Source organism: Lolium perenne, chromosome 4 (genome assembly GCF_019359855.2).
Source record: "Lolium perenne isolate Kyuss_39 chromosome 4, Kyuss_2.0, whole genome shotgun sequence".
Lineage (NCBI taxonomy): Eukaryota > Viridiplantae > Streptophyta > Magnoliopsida > Poales > Poaceae > Lolium > Lolium perenne.
The window spans coordinates 390,816,488-390,836,551 of record NC_067247.2 but is presented as its reverse complement, the minus strand read 5'-3'; the positions used below and the strand labels follow the sequence as shown (position 1 = coordinate 390,836,551).

The 20,064-nt window shown below is 40.0% G+C and overlaps 2 protein-coding genes across 2 annotated transcripts in view; one reads left to right on the top strand and one right to left on the bottom strand.

The window, feature by feature from the left end:
• The first annotated feature begins 11,791 nt into the window (after nucleotides 1-11,791).
• Nucleotides 11,792-19,762, top strand: LOC127297488 (probable helicase CHR10). The gene is made up of 17 exons (XM_051327802.2): nucleotides 11,792-12,039; nucleotides 12,159-12,166; nucleotides 12,316-12,394; nucleotides 12,491-12,657; nucleotides 12,845-12,970; nucleotides 13,051-13,231; nucleotides 14,427-14,562; nucleotides 14,645-14,762; nucleotides 15,232-15,321; nucleotides 15,457-15,564; nucleotides 15,668-15,871; nucleotides 16,059-16,184; nucleotides 16,578-17,236; nucleotides 17,456-17,601; nucleotides 18,696-18,854; nucleotides 19,245-19,359; nucleotides 19,450-19,762. Exons 1-17 carry the CDS (start codon nucleotides 11,844-11,846, stop codon nucleotides 19,493-19,495), a joined length of 2,664 nt encoding a protein of 887 aa, XP_051183762.1. The 5' UTR covers nucleotides 11,792-11,843; the 3' UTR covers nucleotides 19,496-19,762.
• Nucleotides 19,519-20,064, bottom strand: part of LOC139830371 (uncharacterized) — a 40,790-nt gene continuing 40,244 nt past the window's right edge. The window contains exon 5 of the mRNA XM_071818368.1: nucleotides 19,519-19,565. Coding sequence (XP_071674469.1) covers nucleotides 19,519-19,565 — 47 coding nt within the window. The remainder of the gene's footprint in view (nucleotides 19,566-20,064) is intronic.

Sequence of the window (20,064 nt, the reverse complement as noted above, 5' to 3'; positions counted from 1 at the left end):
CATGTCAAGCGTGGAGCAAGTCTCATGAGACGCGGTCATGTAAAGTTAGCCCGTGCCGCTTCATCCCACCATGCCGCAAGAAGCAAAGTACACAAACTAAAGCAACAAGAGCATTACCGCCCACAAAACCATTGTGTTCTACTCGTGCAACAGATCTATGCATAGACATGGCTCTGATACCACTGATGGGGTTCGTAGCATAGAAAACAAAAATTTTCCTATCGCAAAGACGAATAAATCCAAGATCTAATCTATGGAACACCCAAGATCTAATCTACAAGATCGAAGCAACGAGATGGAGATGAGACTAACCCTCGAAGATTCCAAAGCCTACGAGATTAATCTCGTTGTTGGTGTAGACGATCGTCCCCGGTGCTGCAATCCGGCAGCACTTCCGTACTCGGTCGCGCGTACGGTGTTGATGAAGCTCCTTCCTCTCCCGTTCCAGCGGGCAGCGGAGGTGTGGTAGATCTCCACGGAATCCCAGCAGCACGACAGCGTGGTGGTGGTGGTGGAGAAGAGTTGCTGCAGGGCTTCGCCTAAGCCTGCACAGCGTATGGAGGTGGAAGAGAGAGGGGGGCGGCCAGGGTTATGGATGGGGGGCCTTGGCCGGCCACCCCCTCCCCTCTTTATATAGGTGGGGGGTCGGCCTAGGGTTTCCCCTAGGGCCCACCTGCCCCCTTGGCCGGCGCATGGGGAGGGGGCAACTCCTCCCCCAAGTCTTCCCCTTTATCTCCTAATTTAAACAATTTATTTTAGGAGATAGATCTTATCTCTAATTTTTAAACCATTTAAATTAGAGATAGATCTTATCTCTAAGGGGGGCCGGCCTGGGCCCACATGTCATGGTGGGCTGGACCCACTATGCCCTGTGGCGCCTATGTGGCCTCTCCCGGGGTGGTGGGCCCACTGGTGGCCCTCTAGAACCTTCTAGAAGCTCCGGTCAAAACACCGGACTTTCTCCCGAACCCCGGAAATTGACTTCCCATATATGAATCTTATTCTCCGGACAATTCCGGACCTCCTCGTGATGTCCTGGATCCCATCCGAGACTCCGAACAAAAACTTCGGACTCCAACTCATATTCTGAATCTACTTATGCGACATCGAACCTTAAGCGCGTCACCCTACGGTTCGCGAACTATGCAGACATGGTCGAGACTCCTCTCCGAGCAATAACCAATAGCGGGATCTGGAGATCCATAATGGCTCCCACATATTCAACGATGACTCAGTGATCGATTGAACCATTTACATACGATGCCAATTCCCTTTGTCTCGCGATATTTTACTTGTCCGAGGTTTGATCATCGGTATCTCCATACCTTGTTCAACCTCGTTACCGACAAGTACTCTTTACTCGTACCATGGTATGTGATCTCTTATGAACTATTCATATGCTTGCAAGCTAATCAGATGACATTCCACCGAGAGGGCCCAGAGTATATCTATCCGTCATCAGGATGGACAAATCCCACTGTTGATCCATATGCCTCAACTCACACTTTCCAAATACTTAATCCCACCTTTATTGTCACCCATTTACGCAATGACGTTTGATGTAATCAAAGTACCCTTTCGGTGTAAGTGATTTACATGATCTCATGGTCGAAGGATTAAGACAACTATGTATTGAAAGCTTATAGCAAATGAACTTGATGACTTGATCTTATGCTACGCTCATTTGGGTGTGTGTCCATTATATCATTCAATTAATGACACAACCTTGTTATTAATAACATCCAATGTTCATGATCACGAAACCATGATCATCTATTAATCAACAAGCTAGTTATACAAGAGGCTTACTAGGGACTCCTTGTTGTTTACATAACACACATGTATCAATGTTTCGGTTAATACAATTATAGCATGGTATATAAACATTTATCATAAACATAAAGATATTATAATAACCACTTTATTATTGCCTCTTGGGCATATCTCCAACACTGTTATTATTAGTTCTAAGCTTTCAGAGATTGAGGAAGAAAGGTTATTGGAAATATTGAAGAAACACCGAGGAGCTATTGGCTACACTCTTGATGACTTGAAGGGGATTTCTCCCTCTATTTGCCAACATGCCATTAATATGGAAGATGATGCAAAGCCTATTGTTGAACATCAGTGTCGTCTAATTCCTAAGTTGAAGGATGTGGTAAGGAATGAGGTATTAAAACTTCTTGAAGTTGGTATTATATATCCTATTGCTGATAGTAGATGGGTTAGTCCTGTGCATTGCGTTCCTAAGAAAGGAGGAATGACTGTTGTGCCTAATGATAATGATGAGATCATACCTCAAAGAGTAGTTGTAGGGTATAGAATGTGCATTGATTATCGAAAAGTTAATAAGGTTACTAAGAAAGATCATTACCCTTTACCTTTTATTGATCAAATGTTAGAAAGGTTGTCTAAAAATACTCATTTTTGCTTTCTTGATGGTTATTCTGGGTTTTCACAAATCGCTGTTAAAACTAAAGATCAAGAGAAAACCACTTTCACTTGTCCCTATGGAACATATGCTTATAGACGTATGTCTTTTGGTTTATGTAATGCTCCTGCTACTTTTCAAATATGCATGTCTGCTATTTTTCATGGTTTTTGCGAGAGTATTGTAGAGGTATTCATGGATGATTTCTCTGTCTATGGGAATTCTTTTGATAATTGCTTGCGGAACCTTTATAAAGTTTTGCAGAGATGTGAAGAAACTAACCTTGTTCTTAATTGGGAGAAATGCCACTTTATGGTTAATGAAGGAATTGTATTGGGACATAAAATTTCTGAGAGAGGTATTGAAGTTGATAGAGCTAAAGTTGAAGCAATTGAGAAGATGCCCTATCCTAGGGATGTTAAAGGTATTCGTAGTGTTCTTGGTCATGCTGGATTTTATAGGAGATTTATTAAAGACTTCTCCAAGATTTCAAAACCTCTTACTAATCTTCTTCAAAAAGATGTACCTTTTGTTTTTGATGATGACTGTAAGGAGGCTTTTGAAACTCTAAAGGAAGCCTTAACAACTGCTCCTATAGTTGAACCTCCTGATTGGAACTTACCTTTTGAAATTATGTGTGATGCTAGTGATTTTGCTGTAGGTGCTATTCTTGGACAGCGAGTAGATAAAAAATTGAATGTTATTCATTATGCTAGTAAAACTCTTGATGCTGCTCAAAGAAATTATGCTACAACTGAAAAAGAATTGTTAGCGGTAGTCTTTGCTTGTGACAAGTTTAGATCCTATATTGTTGATTCAAAAGTTACCATTCATACTGATCATGCTGCAATTAGATACCTAATGCAAAAGAAAGATGCTAAGCCAAGGCTTATTAGATGGGTGCTTCTGTTGCAAGAATTTGATTTGCATATTATAGATAGGAAAGGTGCTGATAATCCTGTTGCTGATAATTTATCTAGATTGGAAAATATTGCTTATGATCCTGTTCCTGTTAATGATAGTTTTCCAAATGAACAATTGGCTGTAATAAAGGTTAGCTCGCGAGATAGTCCTTGGTATGCTGATTATGCTAACTTTATTGTTTCCAAGTACTTGCCTCCAACCTTTTCAGCTCAGCAAAGGAGGAAATTCTTTTATGATTTGAGGCATTATTTTTGGGATGACCCACACTTATATAAAGAAGGAGTGGATGGTATTCTGCGAAGATGTGTTCCCGAATATGAACAACAAGAGATATTGAGTAAATGTCATGGTAGTGTTTATGGAGGACATCACGCCGGAGATAGAACCGCGCAAAAGGTTCTATAGTCAGGTTTCTATTGGCCAACTCTCTTCAAAGATGCAAGGAAGTTTATTTTATCTTGTGATGAATGTCAAAGGGTTGGTAATATCTCCAGACGCAATGAAATGCCTATGAATTATACTCTTGTTATTGAACCATTCGATTGTTGGGGATTTGACTTCATGGGACCTTTCCCCTCTTCAGAAGGTAACACTCATATACTTGTTGCTGTTGATTATGTTACTAAATGGGTGGAAGCCATACCAACAAAAAGTGCTGATGGTGAGACTTCTTTAAGAATGCTTTTAGATATTATTTTTCCTAGATTTGGAGTTCCTAGATATCTTATGACTGATGGAGGTTCTCATTTTATTCATGGTGGTTTTAGAAAAACTCTTGCTAAATATGGTATTAATCATAGAATTGCTTCAGCCTATCATCCTCAAACTAGTGGGCAAGTAGAACTATCAAATAGAGATATTAAATCTATCTTGCAAAAGACTGTTAATAAATCTAGAAATAATTGGGCTAGTAAATTGAAGGAAGCACTATGGGCTTATAGAACTGCTTATAAAAATCCCATGGGAATGTCACCGTATAAAATGGTCTATGGGAAAGCTTGTCATTTACCTTTAGAACTAGAGCACACAGCTTATTGGGCTGTAAGAGAACTAAATAAAGATCCTAAACTAGCCGGTAATAAGAGATAGCTGCAATTGAGTTCTCTAGATGAATGGAGAAGTGAAGCTTATGAAAATGCTAAACTCTTTAAAGAGAAAGTTAAGAAATGGCATGATAGAAGAATTATCAAAAGAGAATTTAATATTGGGGATAAAGTCCTATTTTATCGGTCTCGTCTCAGATTCTTTGCAGGGAAGTTACTCTCAAAATGGGAAGGACCATATGTTATTGAAGAAGTGTATCAATCAGGAGCAATTAAAATTAGCTCTGTCCAAGGCAATGCCACACAAGTAGTGAATGGACAAAGACTCAAGCATTATATCTCAGGTGATTCTTATAATGAAGATGTTGATGTTATTCGAGTGGTAACTCCGGAAGCTTTCATCAAAGGTCAAATTGACAGTTCTGCAGATTTCGACTTTGAATAGGCAACAGTACTGGTAATAAAAAGTTCGCGTTTTACTTTCCATGTTTTTGCTGTTTTTGGAAAATATGAAAAATTACGAGATCGAAACGGAGTGGAGGAGACGCACGAGGGGGCGCCCCCATAGGCCGGCGCGGGCCCCATCCAGGCCGCGCCGCCCTATGAGGAGGCCGCCTCGTCGCCCTTCTCCGATTCTGGTTCGACCTGGTACTTTCCGTTTGCCGTAAAAATTTATTCTATATAATCCCCCGGACCCCTGGAGGTCCGTATATCGTTTTCTCGACGTGTTTTGTTTCGAGCTGTTTTCTGCCAGGTTCTGCTCCGGATCTAGATCCATCATGTCTTCATCGGGAACTCCTAAGGATAGCTTCTTTGAGGACGTCGTCCACCCGTACATGAACGAGCTGAAGATGCACCCCAAGGAATTGCTGCTCGTAGATGGGGAGTTGCAGATCAAAGATGTTCAGGGTCCTAAAGGGGAAGGAAGCTTGGAAGATAGGATGGAGAAGCTAGAACAAGAGGTCTTCAACTACAAGAAGATGGCTGAGCGTGAGGTGGATATCTTCCACAAGATTGTGTCTGAACTTATTGATGGACAAAAGAAGGAGATTACAAAGCTGTGGGACGACATCCTCTCGCTTCACGACACCACCAACAAACTCCAAGCCCAACTCTATGATGTTCACAATCAAAACTGTGAGTATGAAAGCAGGTTTAAACACATAAGCTATGCTGCTAGTTTCAGGATTCCCGAAACCAGGATGTCGTTTGTTGATGGAGAGCCTCTTCTTTGGAAGTCTGATGATGGGAATTCATCACCACCGCCGAAGGAGTAATTCATCATTGGTATTGGCATCCCCTTGGTTTGTTCCAAGCTTGGGGGAGTGCCGCGGTATCACATCATCACTATCTTTTACTTTTTACTATCAAGTAGTGCCATATCATGAGTAGGGAAGTTATCATATAAGATGGGTTGCAGTGTGGAAGTATCTCTCCTTTAGTTGGTTATCTATGTATCCCTTGGTGTGAGTTATCGTTATGGAATATTAATGAGAAGTCTTATCATTTACATATTGCACATCTTATTTTAGTTTGCAATCTCTATTATATGATTGATTTTGTTATTAGTATTGGTATCACTTTGGGAGCATTGAGTTAATCTATTTGGTTTTGGCAAACTTAGCATTGGTCAATAGCAACAACACTTTGAGGTTTAAGTAGAAAAGAGAAATACATGTAGATATGTTGTTTCATTATCTTTCTTTCTTGTTAGTTCATAGCTTATTATTCTGAAGTTAAAATTGTTTGTGCTTACAAGGAAGATGCATGATTGTTTCTATCACATGTATATTTGTTTGTTTCCCTCAACTCTTATGCTTGCTAATCAACCTTGCTAGCCAAAAACCTGTACCGAGAGGGAATGCTTCTCGTGCATCCAACCCTTAACCCAAACCTATGCCATTTGTGTCCACCATAACTGCCTACTATGTGGTATTTCCTGCCATTCCAAGTAAATACTTCATGTGCTACCTTTAAATAATTCAAAATTTATCATCCCTTATTTGTGTCAATGTTCTATAGCTCATGAGGAAGTATGTGGTGTTTTATCTTTCAATCTTGTTGGGCAACTTTCATCAATGGACTAGTGGCTTCATCCACTTATCCAATAACTTTGCAAAAAGAGCTGGCAATGGGGTTCCCAGTCCCAAATTAATTAACTTTCATAATTTTACAAATAGACACTCCTCCATGGTATGTGATTGTTGGATGCCACCCGAGGATTCGGTTAGCCGTGGCTTGAGAAAGCAAAGGTGGGGAGGAGTGTCATCTAAATAAAACTAAAATAAAAAGGCACTCCTTCATGGTATGAGATTGTTGGCAGGCACCCGAGGATTCGGTTAGCCATGGTTTGTGTAAGCAAAGGTTGGAAGGAGTGCCAACCAAAAATAAAACTTTATGGGAGCCGCTCTTCGGGAGTTTGTCTGGCAAGGGGGTTAGAGTACCCGCTACCAGTCGTTGACAACAGCAAACACCTCTCAAAATGTTACTTTTATTCTCTTTATATAATTTCAAAACTGAAAAAGCTCTAGCACATGATTTAATCCTTGCTTCCCTCTGCGAAGGGCCTGTCTTTTACTTTATGTTGAGTCGGTAAACCTATTTCCCTCCATCTTAAGCAAGCATTTGAGTTGTTGTGATCAAACCATCTATATTGTGATCTATTTCATCATGTCTTTTATTCTTCCTTGTTTAGTACGAGTTTTATCTGAATGAATATAGCTTTGAAAGTTATCAATGATTATGAGGAGATTATTATGATTGAGTATGCAAGTTGTGCCATATAAGTTTTAACATAAGAGCGCTGCTCGATGGATAGTACAATCTGTTAATTGTTCTCTGACCAAGAACGAAGTTTGCCATTACCAATTATGATTTCTTGTGCACCTTTATTTGTGATTACTCTCTACTTGTTTCAAGTTGAATTATATGAGGAAGTTGTTCATTAGAATGTCTTGTGTGAATGAATATGATGCTTCTTGTCCGTATTTTATTTATCGACTCTTCACTCCATAAACATGTGGTCCTGTTTACCGAGTTCAGTTTCGCTTGGGGACAAGCGAAGTCTAAGCTTGGGGGAGTTGATACGTCCATTTTGCATCACTATTTTGTATCATAATTTGCTGTTATTCATTGATATATTTCATATTTGGAGATGATACTTATGTTATTTCATCTATTTTGCATGTTTCATGATTATTGAGGGATCGCGCTTAGGAGCCGAGGATTCTGCTGGAAAAAGCGTCGTCAGAAGGCAATATTTTGGAAGATCAACAATTGCCAGAAATTATCTGAAAAATCCTATTTTTCCAGAAGACGAAGGGAGCCAGAAGGAGGAGCCGAGGAGGGCCGCCGTGGGCCCACCTCATAGGCTGGCGCGGCCCAAGGCCTGGCCGCGCCGCCCTGTGAGGAGGGGGCCCACAGCCCCCTCTGGCCCCCTCTCCTTCGCGTACATCTTCGTCCCGAAAACCTAAGCTCCAGAGAATAGTCGCGAGGAGTCACAGCCGCCTCTGCGGGGCGGAAAACACCAGAGAGAAAAGAGCTCTCCGGCAGGCTGAAATCTGCCGGGGAAATTCCCTCCCGGAGGGGGAAATCGACGCCATCGTCACCGCCATCGAGCTGGACAACATCTCCATCACCATCGTCATCATCTCCATCATCATCACCGCCATCTCCACCGCTGCACCTCGTCACCGCTGTAACAATTAGGGTTGAATCTTGATTGTTTGATAGGGAAAACTCTTCCGGTATTGATCTCTACTTGTTATTGATGCTATTGGGTGAAACCATTGAACCAAGGTTATGTTCAGATTGTTATTCATCATCATATCACCTCTGATCATGTTCCATATGATGTATCGTGAGTAGTTCGTTTAGTTCTTGAGGACATGGGTGAAGTCTAAATGTTAGTAGTGAATTATGGTTGAGTAATATTCAATGTTATGATATTTAAGTTGTGGTGTTATTTTTCTAGTGGTGTCATGTGAACGTCGACTACATGATACTTCACCTTTATGGGCCTAATGGAATGCATCTTGTACTCGTTTGCTAATTGCGGGGTTGCCGGAGTGACAGAAACCTAAACCCCCGTTGGTATATCGATGCAGGAGGGATAGCAGGATCTCAGAGTTTAAGACTGTGGTTAGATTTATCTTAATTACTTTCTTGTAGTTGCGGATGCTTGCAAGGGGTATAATCACAAGTATGTATTAGTCCTAGGAAGGACGGTGCATTAGCATAGGTTCACCCACACAACACTTATCAAAACAATGAAGATTAATCAGCTACATGAAGCGAAAGCACTAGACTAAATCCCCGTGTGTCCTCAAGAACGTTTGGTTATTATAAGTAAACAAACCGGCTTGTCCTTTGTGCTAAAAAGGATTGGGCCACTCGCTGCAATTATTACTCTCGCACTTTACTTACTCGTACTTTATTCACCTGTTACACTAAAAACCCCTGAATACTTGTCTGTGAGCATTTATAGTGAATCCTTCACCGAAACTGCTTGTCAACACCTTCTGCTCCTCGTTGGGATCGACATTCTTACTTATCGGAAATACTACGATACACCCCCTATACTTGTGGGTCATCAGTGATGAAGATTTAAAGGTTTATATTTCTGAATTTTATAAGAAACTTTTTGGAGACCCGATCCCATCCAATGTTGATCTAATTGAGGACAACAATCAGGATATACCCAAGCTCTCCGTTCAGGAGAATAATATTTTTACTTCTCCTTTTAGTGAGAAGGAGGTGCATGAAGCTATTTCTCAAATGGAGCATAACAAGGCTCCTAGGCCGGATGGGTTTCTCGCAGAGTTTTATCAGAATTTTTAGGAGGTTATTAAAGAGGACCTAATGGCGTTATTTAATCAGTTGCATAGTGGGGAGTTATTCTTATATAAACTGAATTATGGCATCATTATGTTACTACCCAAAAAAGAAAATGCAGTCCAGATTCAACAATATAGGCCTATTTGTCTGCTTAATGTGAGTTTCAAAGTGTTTACTAAAGTTGGTACTAATCGTGTGACGGAGATTGCTTCGAAAGTGATTAGATCCACACAAACGACTTTTATACTGGGTAGACATATATTGGAAGGTGTGGTTATATTACATGAAACTATTCATGAGATGCATTCGAAGAAAATGGATGGGGTCTTATTTAAAATTGATTTCGAAAAGGCTTATGATAAGGTTAAATGGTCATTCCTACAACAAACATTAAGAATGAAATGTTTTTGCGCCAGAATGATGTCGTTTCATCAAAGATTTTGTCCAAGACAGGAGTGTCGCATTCGAAGTTAATGATGATATTGGGCATTATTTTCAAACTAGGAAGAGATTGAGATATGGTAACCCCCTATCACCTATCCTCTTTAATATTGTTGTAGACATGTTAGCTATTTTAATTGAGCGCGCTAAGGCAGATGTCCAAGTGGGAAGCCTAATCCATCATCTTGTTGAGGGGGGTATTTCAATTTTACAATATGAGGATGATACAATTTTTTTTATGGAGCATGATTTGCAAAATGCACTAAATATGCAATTAATTTTGTGTATTTTTGAACAACTATCGGGGTTGAAAATTAATTTTCATAAGAGCGAGCTATTTTATTTCGCAAAAGCGAGGGAAGAGGAGCAGCAATATAAACATATTTTTGGATGTGAGGTGGGCTCTTTGCCATTTAAGTAGCTTGGAGTTCCTATTCACTACAAAACCCTTAGAAGGTATCCGGTAGAAACTCGATTTGAGGGCAAATTGGGTTGCTGGAAAGGCAAGTTATTATCTTATGGGGATAGATTTGTTTTGATCAATTCTGTGTTGATAAGTTTACCGATATTTATGTTATGTTTCCTTGAGATTTCGAAAGGGGTTCTGAAAAGACTTGACTTTTATCGATCTAGATTTTTTTGGCAAGGAGATGGGAAAAAGAGGAAATATAGATTAACAAAATGGAATATTATTTGTAGGCCAAAAGATCAAGGAGGTCTTGGTATTGAGGTTCTAGAACTAAAAAATAAATGCCTTCTAAGTAAATGACTCTTCAAATTACTGAACGAAGAAGGGGTGTGGCAGGAGTTATTACATAATAAATATCTCTCTCAGAAAACTCTCTGTCAAGTTCAGGTTAAACCATCTGATTCTCCTTTTTGGAAGGGACTAATGCATGTGAAAGATGATTTCTTTGCACGAGGTCACTTTAAATTAGGGGATGGTTCGGCTGTTATATTTTGGGAGGATGTTTGGCTGGGGGATAAAACTTTAGCGCAGTAGTATCCATCTTTGTATCACATTGTGCAACATAGAAATGTCTTGGTTGAAGATGTATTAGCTCAGGTAGCGCTGAATATTCAGTTTAGGAGATTGTTACAGGGGAACAAGTGGATGGATTGGTTACATTTATGTAGACGTTTGATGAATGTTACTCTTGAGAATGAACCTGATACTTTTGCTTGGAACCTTACAACCTCAGGATTATTTACTGTTAAATCTATGTATGAAGACTTGATGAATGACCATACCCCTTTTCTGCGAAATATTTATGGAAGCTTAAAATTCCTTTGAAGATCAATTTTTTATGTGGTTCCTTCATAATAAAACAAAGATAATCTTGCAAAAAGGAATTGGAAAAGGAGTACGAAATGATGTTTTTGTGGTGCACAAGAATCCATCGAACATCTTTTTATAGCTTGTTATTTTTTCTAAATTACTTTGGCACATGGTGTTTTTCGCTTTTGATCTCCCACCCCAGCTAATATTACTAATATGTTTGGTAATTGGTTGAATGGTGTTGACAAAAAAAAACAAAAGATAGAATACGCATTGGTGTGTCAGCTTTGTGCTGGCCAATATAAAGATATCGAAATAATATTGTGTTTAACAATTTAACTACTTTTAATATTATGCAGGTTATTCATATGGTCGTCCACTGGGTGCAACATTGGGCGTTACTTCTCCCTCAGGACCAGCGAGCGTTTATGGATACTGGATGCAACCATCTCCAGACGGTCGCTCAGGATATCTTGTCCTACGCTGGATGGTATCACACTAGTCGACTACATGATGCTTAGTTGGTCTAGTTTCAGAGTTTTGATATTTCGCTGGTTGATTTATGTATCCACCATGCGCGATCCGTGAATTCTGTATTACGTACTTTTGTTGGTATGAATCTATTAATAAAGCCGTGTGTGCATCACCATGATGCAGAGGCTGGGGTAAACCCTTTTCGAAAAAAAAAATCTTACTAAAAAAAAAACAGTAGCATTCCGACTCGGAGGCGACAGGAGAAACAGGCCGAAACTGCCACGCCGGGCCGGCCCGTATGACACCGCAAACAATATTGTATTTCTCTCGCAGCCTTCTCGTCTCTGCCACGTCCCTCCCACAATCCGCAACTCCCATTTTTCCCTTTTTTTTTTCCACTTCCCGCGCCTCCCCAATGGCGACGGCGACCGCCTACGAGCGCCGCCTGCTCGCCGCCGCCGACCTCGTCCTCTCCGCGGACGTAGGCTCCCATCCCCCGCTCTTCTCCTCCTCCGCTGACCTCGGGGTCACCGCCGACCTCAAGCCGCACCAGCTCGACGGCGTGGACTGGCTCATCCGCCGCCACCACCTCGGCGTCAACGTCCTGCTCGGTCCGTACCTCCCAATCGCCTCCGTTTCCGGCCGCGCTCTCACCACTACATCCCAACTCCTCCATTAGTACTATACTGGTGAGATCAATTATTTATTCGAATTCCGATTCATTTTGCAGGCGATGAGGTGAGCCTGCCCTTTGCTAGGGATGGGATACAGTAGCTCCAATCCTGGCACGACCATTGGTTTCTGCAAACTGCAATAGGGCGCTAACTCTTTTCAGAACCACATTCGGCTTCCGTGAGTGACTGCTGATGATGTCTGACCATGTGCAGATGGGGCTGGGGAAGACCCTGCAAGCGATTTCTCTTTTGAGCTACCTGAAGATCAAATCCATTGCGCCGGGACCGTTCCGTGCGTACCTTGTTTGATCTCGCTTGCCGATATGTGAGCTTGTTGCTCCACCATCTCCATTTTATCTCATAATAATGGTGGGTGTTCTTCTTCCAGTGGTGCTATGCCCTCTGAGTGTGACAGATGGCTGGCTCTCGGAATTCGGTAAATTCTGCCCTTCCTTGAAGGTCATCCAGTATGTCGGCGATAAGGTGCATCGCCGTAACCTACGGAGAGCTATGCATGAAGATGTCCAGAAATCTTCAGTATCGTCTGGTTCGAATGTATGCTGTTCTCTTACAAGTTTGTGTACTTAATTTATAAACCTCCACCAGTATGGGTAACACCTGTCGGCTATTATATCTGTTCCTACTTGTTGTAGAATAGCTATGTTTGGAGAGCATTGTTCTTCCGTAGTTTTTCTTTGTGCATGGTCTTTACCTTCTTTACTTTTTCATCAATGCAAAATAGGTATTGCCATTTGATGTGATGCTGACGAGCTATGACATAGCCTTGATGGATCAGGACTTCCTTTCGCAAATCCCCTGGCTCTATGTGGTTATTGATGAGGCCCAGCGTCTGAAAAATCCATCCAGTGTATGTATAACCGCTCCTTCACTATGATCATGCGAGTGGCATGGCTCTGTTTATAACACTAGTTCTGATTTTTTTTCCAGGTATTGTATAATGTCCTTAAAGAACGTTTTATCATGCCAAGGCGTCTACTACTGACAGGCACTCCTATCCAGAACAACCTTTCTGAACTATGGGCATTGATGCACTTCTGCATGCCTTCAATTTTTGGGTCGCTCGATGAATTCCTGTCTACTTTCAAGGAAGCTGGGAATTTGCTACTAGGTATGTACCTAATATTATATACTACCTCCGTTTCGATGAATAAGGCTTATAAATTTAGTCAAAAGTTGAAGCTTACAAGTTTGATCTAATGTAAAGAAGAAAATATAAACATCCGCAGCATGAAACAAGTATATTATGAAAATATATTTTACGGTGAATCTACTAATATTGATTTGGTATCGTAAATGTTCATACTTTTATCGATAACATTTGTCAAACTTAGAAGATGTTAAAACTTTTGACTAAATTTATAAGCCTTATTCATTGCAACGGAGTGAGTAGGATTCATCTTGTTGCCAGTGGTATGCTTTGTTCTGTCAGGGTCATATTTATGCAACTTCGCTGTGAGCACTATATACCTCATGCTTATCATTAAGCGGACACCTTGGGTGCTGCATATGTGCCTCATGTTGTATTATATTTAGGTAGGTCTGTGGTGATGGGTTAATTAAATACTGTTACCCTATCATCAATAGTCCTGTTTTTTTTTGGAGAGCACGTAAAACTAGAACACATATTATACAGTTTTCTTTGTTTCTTCAAAGACAATGGTTGGAATGAAAATTCTCTCTTCAAGACAAAAAAAAGTATTTGTGATTTTTAAAAGAGTATTTTTCATCGCAAAGAGGTTAAGAGGTACAGATTGGAGGAAAATATCACAGTGCCACAGGAATAACCCAAAACCTTTTCTTTAATGAATTAGCTTGTTTGTTTTTAGCTGGCTGAGTTTAGAGTTCATTTGCTTTGTCTCGTGGTTTTTAGCTGGCTAAGCTCTAGAGCTCATTCATATAGCGATATAAGGTGCCCCAACATTTGGCTATGCAATGGTTGTCAAAGTTTTTATCTGTTCAGGACTAGTTTTTTTCTAATAATTCAAACCTGTTCTTTTCACATCATTCAATCATCTCTGACATTTTCTTTGATTGTCATATGTATTTTCGTTTTGTTTGTTTGAGATGTTCACATAAGCACATGGACACCTGCTTTGCTTGGCTACTCTTTCTGCAAAAATGTGAACATGCACCATTCCTTAAACAATATACTCCCTCCAATCCATAAAAAGTGTCGGAATTTTACTAAGAGAGTAGTAAAAATTTGAACTAAGACCCCGACACTTATTATGGATCGGAGGGAGTACTAGTTTTGAATATAAAGTCAGCTTCCGTATTCAAAATGTTAATATGTTTCTCAACAGGTAGTCAAGCTAATAAAGCAAACAGACAATGCAAGATCCTTAAACATTTACTCAGAGCATTTATGCTGCGACGAACAAAAGCTTTACTAATTAAGAGCGGAATTCTGGAGTTGCCTCCATTAACCGAGCTGACAGTGTCAGTATGATAGTATCTAAGCTTCAGCATAATCTTCTTATTTTTTCCCATTTACCTTTTTAAAGCTCATTGATCTTTACAGGATGGTACCTTTGACACCCGTACAGAAGAAGATATACTTATCGGTGTTGAGAAAAGAGCTGCAAACACTTCTTTCATTCACTGGTGGATCTTCTCGTCATCAGTCTTTGCAAAACATTGTAATGGTTTTTTTTTTCTGCCTAGAAGCATCTCTTATATATGTTCAATGCCACAATACGAAATTGTGTAGATTTAGTATAATTTTTATGCTTGGCACTGGTGATTTGTTCAATCAAATTAGCTTGTTTGATTTTAGCTGGCTGAGTTCTAGAGTTCATTCGTTTTGCCTTATGGTTGGCTTTGTGAACTCATTATTTATTAACTATTCTTCTGCGTGTGGCAAAAAAAAGTATTTTATAAAGCCCGTCATACCAAATGAGATCGCATCTCAGTAAAGTATTACTTCGATGTATCTTTACATACCATTTACATTTTAGTTTGCTCGTCAGGGTGAGACTGTTGGGTTTGCTAGTTCATATCAGAGTGCTGGGATGTGGGGTCTTCCACCTTTATGCCCTTTGGCAGTTATGCACATTAGAGCTCTGTACAAATTTAAGTTCAGTGTCTTATTTTTGCAAATCCTACCAGGTAGTACAACTGCGAAAAGCTTGCAGTCATCCATATCTATTCAGTGGCATTGAGCCTGAGCCTTATGAGGAGGGGGAGCATTTAGTTCAGGTCAGTTAACTTAATTTTGAAACAGGGCACTAAGAGTCTGTGGGAATGATTTGCAAGCATGAACTTTGAACATGGGACTTTTTTGGGTTTATGTAGACCAGTTATTTAATTATATTTTATGTTATATTTATTCAGGCTAGTGGAAAGCTTCTTGTGCTAGATCTTGTTCTTAAGAAGCTCCACAGGTTAGGTCATCGTGTTCTGCTATTTGCTCAGATGACTCAGACACTTGACATTCTGCAGGTTGTGTTTTCTTGAACCATCTGGCATATAATGACTTATTTATCTTATGGTTGCGCATATCGATTCACTGTAAACAATTGCTTTTGCATCACCCCTTAAACAGGATTTCCTAGAACTGCGTGATTACACATATGAGCGCCTGGATGGTTCAGTACGTGCCGAGGAGCGGTTTACGGCAATAAGAAACTTCAGCTCTCAACCTACCAAAGGTGTTGTGGGAGATGACAACAATCCAAGTGGAGCTTTTGTGTTCATGATATCAACTAGAGCAGGGGGTGTTGGGCTTAATCTCATTGGTGCTGACACTGTGAGTGTAACTCTAGTCGAAGCTAGTCAAACCCAGTTCTGTAATCTTTGGATTCTAGTGATGGTTTCTTTATTCAAAATGTGTATTTAGTGGCCAACAGACAGCTCCAGACTAATTATCATTCATTTCTTTTTGAAAACTTTATGCTATTGATCATTTTGTTGCTAATTGAAGTGATTGGTTGCAGGTTATTTTTTATGAACAAGACTGGAATCCTCAAGCTGACAAACAGGCTTTGCAGCGTACTCACCGCATCGGACAGTTGAATCATGTATTATCAATAAATCTGGTATCACAACGCACAATTGAAGAGGTCAAAAGTCTGACTTGCGTGTATTAGTACTATCTTGATTAAGTAGATCCTTATTTTCTTCTCTTTTTTTCGATATGGGAGCATAGCTCCGGCCTCTGCATCAATAGATGCACACAGCCATGTCCTTTGTTAAAAAAGATGTCCAAAATGCATTGTTATTACAATTATGTGTAAGCTAAGGCTGCGACAAGAATCAGCCAAATAAAGATGAAAAGTACACAAAAACTATCCATCTTCAATTCTTTTAATGTGCCGCCATCCAGCAGCCTGGAAATAGCAGTCCCGTGTGACCGTCAATAGTTGGTTGCATCTAGTAGCCATAGTATCCGCTGATCCTCCGGGAGAAGGTCATAGTATCCTGATTTTCTTTCTCTTTATTTGAAACTGATGCAGGTCATCATGCGAAGAGCAGAGACAAAACTTAAGCTTAGCCACAATATTTTTGGAGATGAGGATACAACCGACCGGAAAGGGAAAGATCTGGGAAATGAAGCTAGTGACATGCGTTCGATTATATTTGGCTTACACCAATTTGACCCCGCAGATACAGCTGCAGAAACAATCAATGAGGAGACACTGGAAAAATTGGAATCAATGTCAGAAAATGTTGTCAAGATGCGCAGTCATGAACCTTTAGAAAAGGACGGCCGAGCATTTGAAATCAATCCGAATTCGACTGACGGTAGCGGGGCAGTGATTACTAGAGCTTATGATTCTATTAAAATTGATCCTGGGGTTGACGAAGCTGCATACCTCTCCTGGGTGGAGAAGTTTAAGGAGACATCACATTCTATTGAAAATGTCACAGTTGAACTAGAAAAGCAAAGATCAGCACCTGAAGAAAAGCTCTTGAAACGTGAAGCTAATAAGAAAAAAGCTGAAGAAAAGAGATTAGCCAAGTGGAAAGATTTGGGATACGAGACATTAGCGGTCAAAGATCCTGATAACATACCAAATCAGATTATTTCTGACTCAGGATCTGTCCAACTTGTATATGGAGATTGCACTGATCCATCAAAACTTTGCGCCGCAAAGCCTGCCATAATATTCAGGTACTTTTTCAGGAAAGAAGTGTGACTACATTATTTACCAATGTCCACTAGACTAGGAATTTTAGTGTGTTACAGTGTTCCAGAAGGCTCTGAGATTTTATATCAGATTTAAACTGCTTAGCTTGAAATGTGCAATTCGAATTTCTTTTAATTCCTTCCAACATTTCATAGTTTTTTCTGAACCACATTTTTTACTGAAAAAATCAAATGCTGGTGCAGTTGCGTAGATAATTCTGGGACATGGGGACGTGGAGGAATGTTTGATGCTTTGACAGGTCTCTCGACACACATTCCAGATGCTTATAAGCGTGCTTCTGAATCTGATGATCTTCACATGGGGGATCTTCACTTGATTCAGCTAGATGGTTAGTTCTTACACTAACTCCATTATTTTCACTTTTTTAAGAGAAGCACGTCATACTTAAGTGGTACTTGAGAGCTCAAATTTTTTGATACTGATGTTGTTTTCCTCGAAGTACTGCTCACTCTGATGATGCGCAATTGTCTTCCTTCATCTTCATCCATCAATTGCCAAGCTAACCATGTCATGAAAGCTAATGCGAATCCAATTCAACCTTGTATTATGTCTTATACGAAAATCATCAATAATAGCGACAAGTTACTAATTGACCATCAGATTATTTATATGCATATTTTCAAGTGACAGCCTTTTGGAGTCATTGTTAGTGGTATAGATGTTCTCGGATACAAGAACAAAATCATGTACTGTAGTGTTGCCATCCATAATCGATCACATATCAAGTGACTTGTTTATCACCTATCACCATAGATAAATCATATGATCCATGGACAGAATCGTGTTCAGTTCCTTTTCATGTGGCTACTCTGGAAGTCCATATAGGTTTTTTGAAGCTGAACAGTAGGTTTCCCCACTGCATATTTTTATTTATTTTGGGTTTTGTTTAAGGTTCCAAAAATACAAACAACAGCTTGAGAAAAGCTCAGAAGGGCTATCTAGCTAACTACAGAGATATAAACAAGACCACTATAGGTAGTTTACTGAAAGAATAATGATGCAACCCTGCAAAGCTATATCACAGTAGCCTGCATTTGGTGGACTTCGGATGTATTCACAGTAAACAAAAGGTTTTTGTGGGGAGTCTGCCATAGGCACGAGCATCTTATGTTATTGTAGTAAATCTGAGTACATTCATTTCCATTCGAATATGAGTTTAGATTGTAGTGGTCTGCTTGGTATCTGAAGTCTATTCAAATTTCACTGCTATATTAAAAAATATGCTTCTTACAATAGGCTGTGCATCTATGGAAGCCTCATCTGCTGATAGTTTATAAATAAATCTTAGTGTACAGTTACTCCAGATGCTTTCTAAGCACTGCATTTGTATCCTCTGATCTTATATTGGTGTTATAGATCATAGTCTACACTCTACACTGAGCCAAAACCATTGTATTCACTGCATTTGTATCCTCTCTGCAGAAGACAACTGTAGCCGGACTTTGGATGCACCTTTATGGGTGGCACTAGCTGTTATCCAGTCTTATAGTCCGAAGCGTAAAATTCCAAGAAGCGGAATCTCAATACCTGATTTGGAGCTGTGTTTATCAAAGGCGGCCTTCTCAGCTGCTCAGCGTTCTGGTATCAATCCCCTCCTGACTTATTGCCACATTAGAAACTTGGAGTGTATCTTTAATCTTGACATTGGAAGCTATTTTGTTTTTTCACGCATTCACGTTTGCCATTTACATATTCAGTAGTTTGAACACTTACTAATATGTAGCAGGAGTGTTATACCATAATTGCAGAATCCTCCTGTTATAAACTGTTTGTGGAGTGAATTCAGTTCAGTTCTCAAACCAGCTCAGTTCAGTAGCCATGAGGTGGTGTCACTATGGTTAATTAGACTAATAGTCACAACATGTTCGTAACAATTAACTAAGAGAGCTCTACATTTGCATTTTCCAATGTAATTTATTCTAGTTAATTTATCAGTCTCACCTTGATTTATTTCCATTTATTTGCCTGAAGCGAGTATCCATATGCCCCGGATCGGTCAGCAGAGTGGCTCCCAAAGATCAGAGTGGTATACCATTGAACGCCTGCTCAGGAAATACGCATCACTTCATGGCATCGACATTTTTGTGTACGCAACAGACTTTACTTTGATCATGTTATTAATTCTTAATTGGTAAATGTTCGCTAACAAATATTCATCGCTGTTTTCTGGTAACAGGTACTACTTCAGGCGATCACCCAAGCAACAGCCAGATTCAGATTAATCCATGTTCATTTAAGGTACAACCTAGCTATGTGTAGCTGTGTAGGGAATAGGGATATACATGCTGTAACCTGTCCAAGAAGAATGAGAGACCGTGAATGTATCATGTAACTTTTGCTTTTCCTGTAGCTGAACCAAATGAACTTATTACTGTTCTATCAAACCGTAGAATGAATGGGTACCTCAAGAGGTGTCTTGTATGTATGTATGATGTGAGAAATATTCGAACTGTTAACTTCAGTGTGCAGCCATTATCCTATCTCTGTAATTCGGCATTATCTTTTGTTTCCTCTGAAGTCTCACCATATATATATCATATGCAGGTAATAATAATTGTTACACGTGGTTTCCTTGCATTGATGAGGCATTCTGGAAGCTGACCCCTGTGTACGACCTTTTCAGGTGAGGTTGAGAGTGGTGCCGTAGGTGGAATGGTGGATCCAGACCAATGTGTTTGCGAATGCTATGATGATGAGGCAAACAAACAAACAAAAAAATCCAACTGTTGCATATGTGATGTTTTGGCATGAATGATTCTTCAGTTCGCCGACTGCTTCATATTCAGCGAAT

Coding starts and splice junctions, on each gene's coding strand:
- LOC127297488 (XM_051327802.2), top strand. CDS start 11,844: ATGGCGACGGCGACCGCCTACGAGCGCCGCCTGCTCGCCGCCGCCGAC. Junction 14,763..15,231: donor ATCAGTCTTTGCAAAACATT/GTAATGGTTTTT, acceptor AAATCCTACCAG/GTAGTACAACTGCGAAAAGC. Junction 18,855..19,244: donor CTCAGCTGCTCAGCGTTCTG/GTATCAATCCCC, acceptor ATTTGCCTGAAG/CGAGTATCCATATGCCCCGG.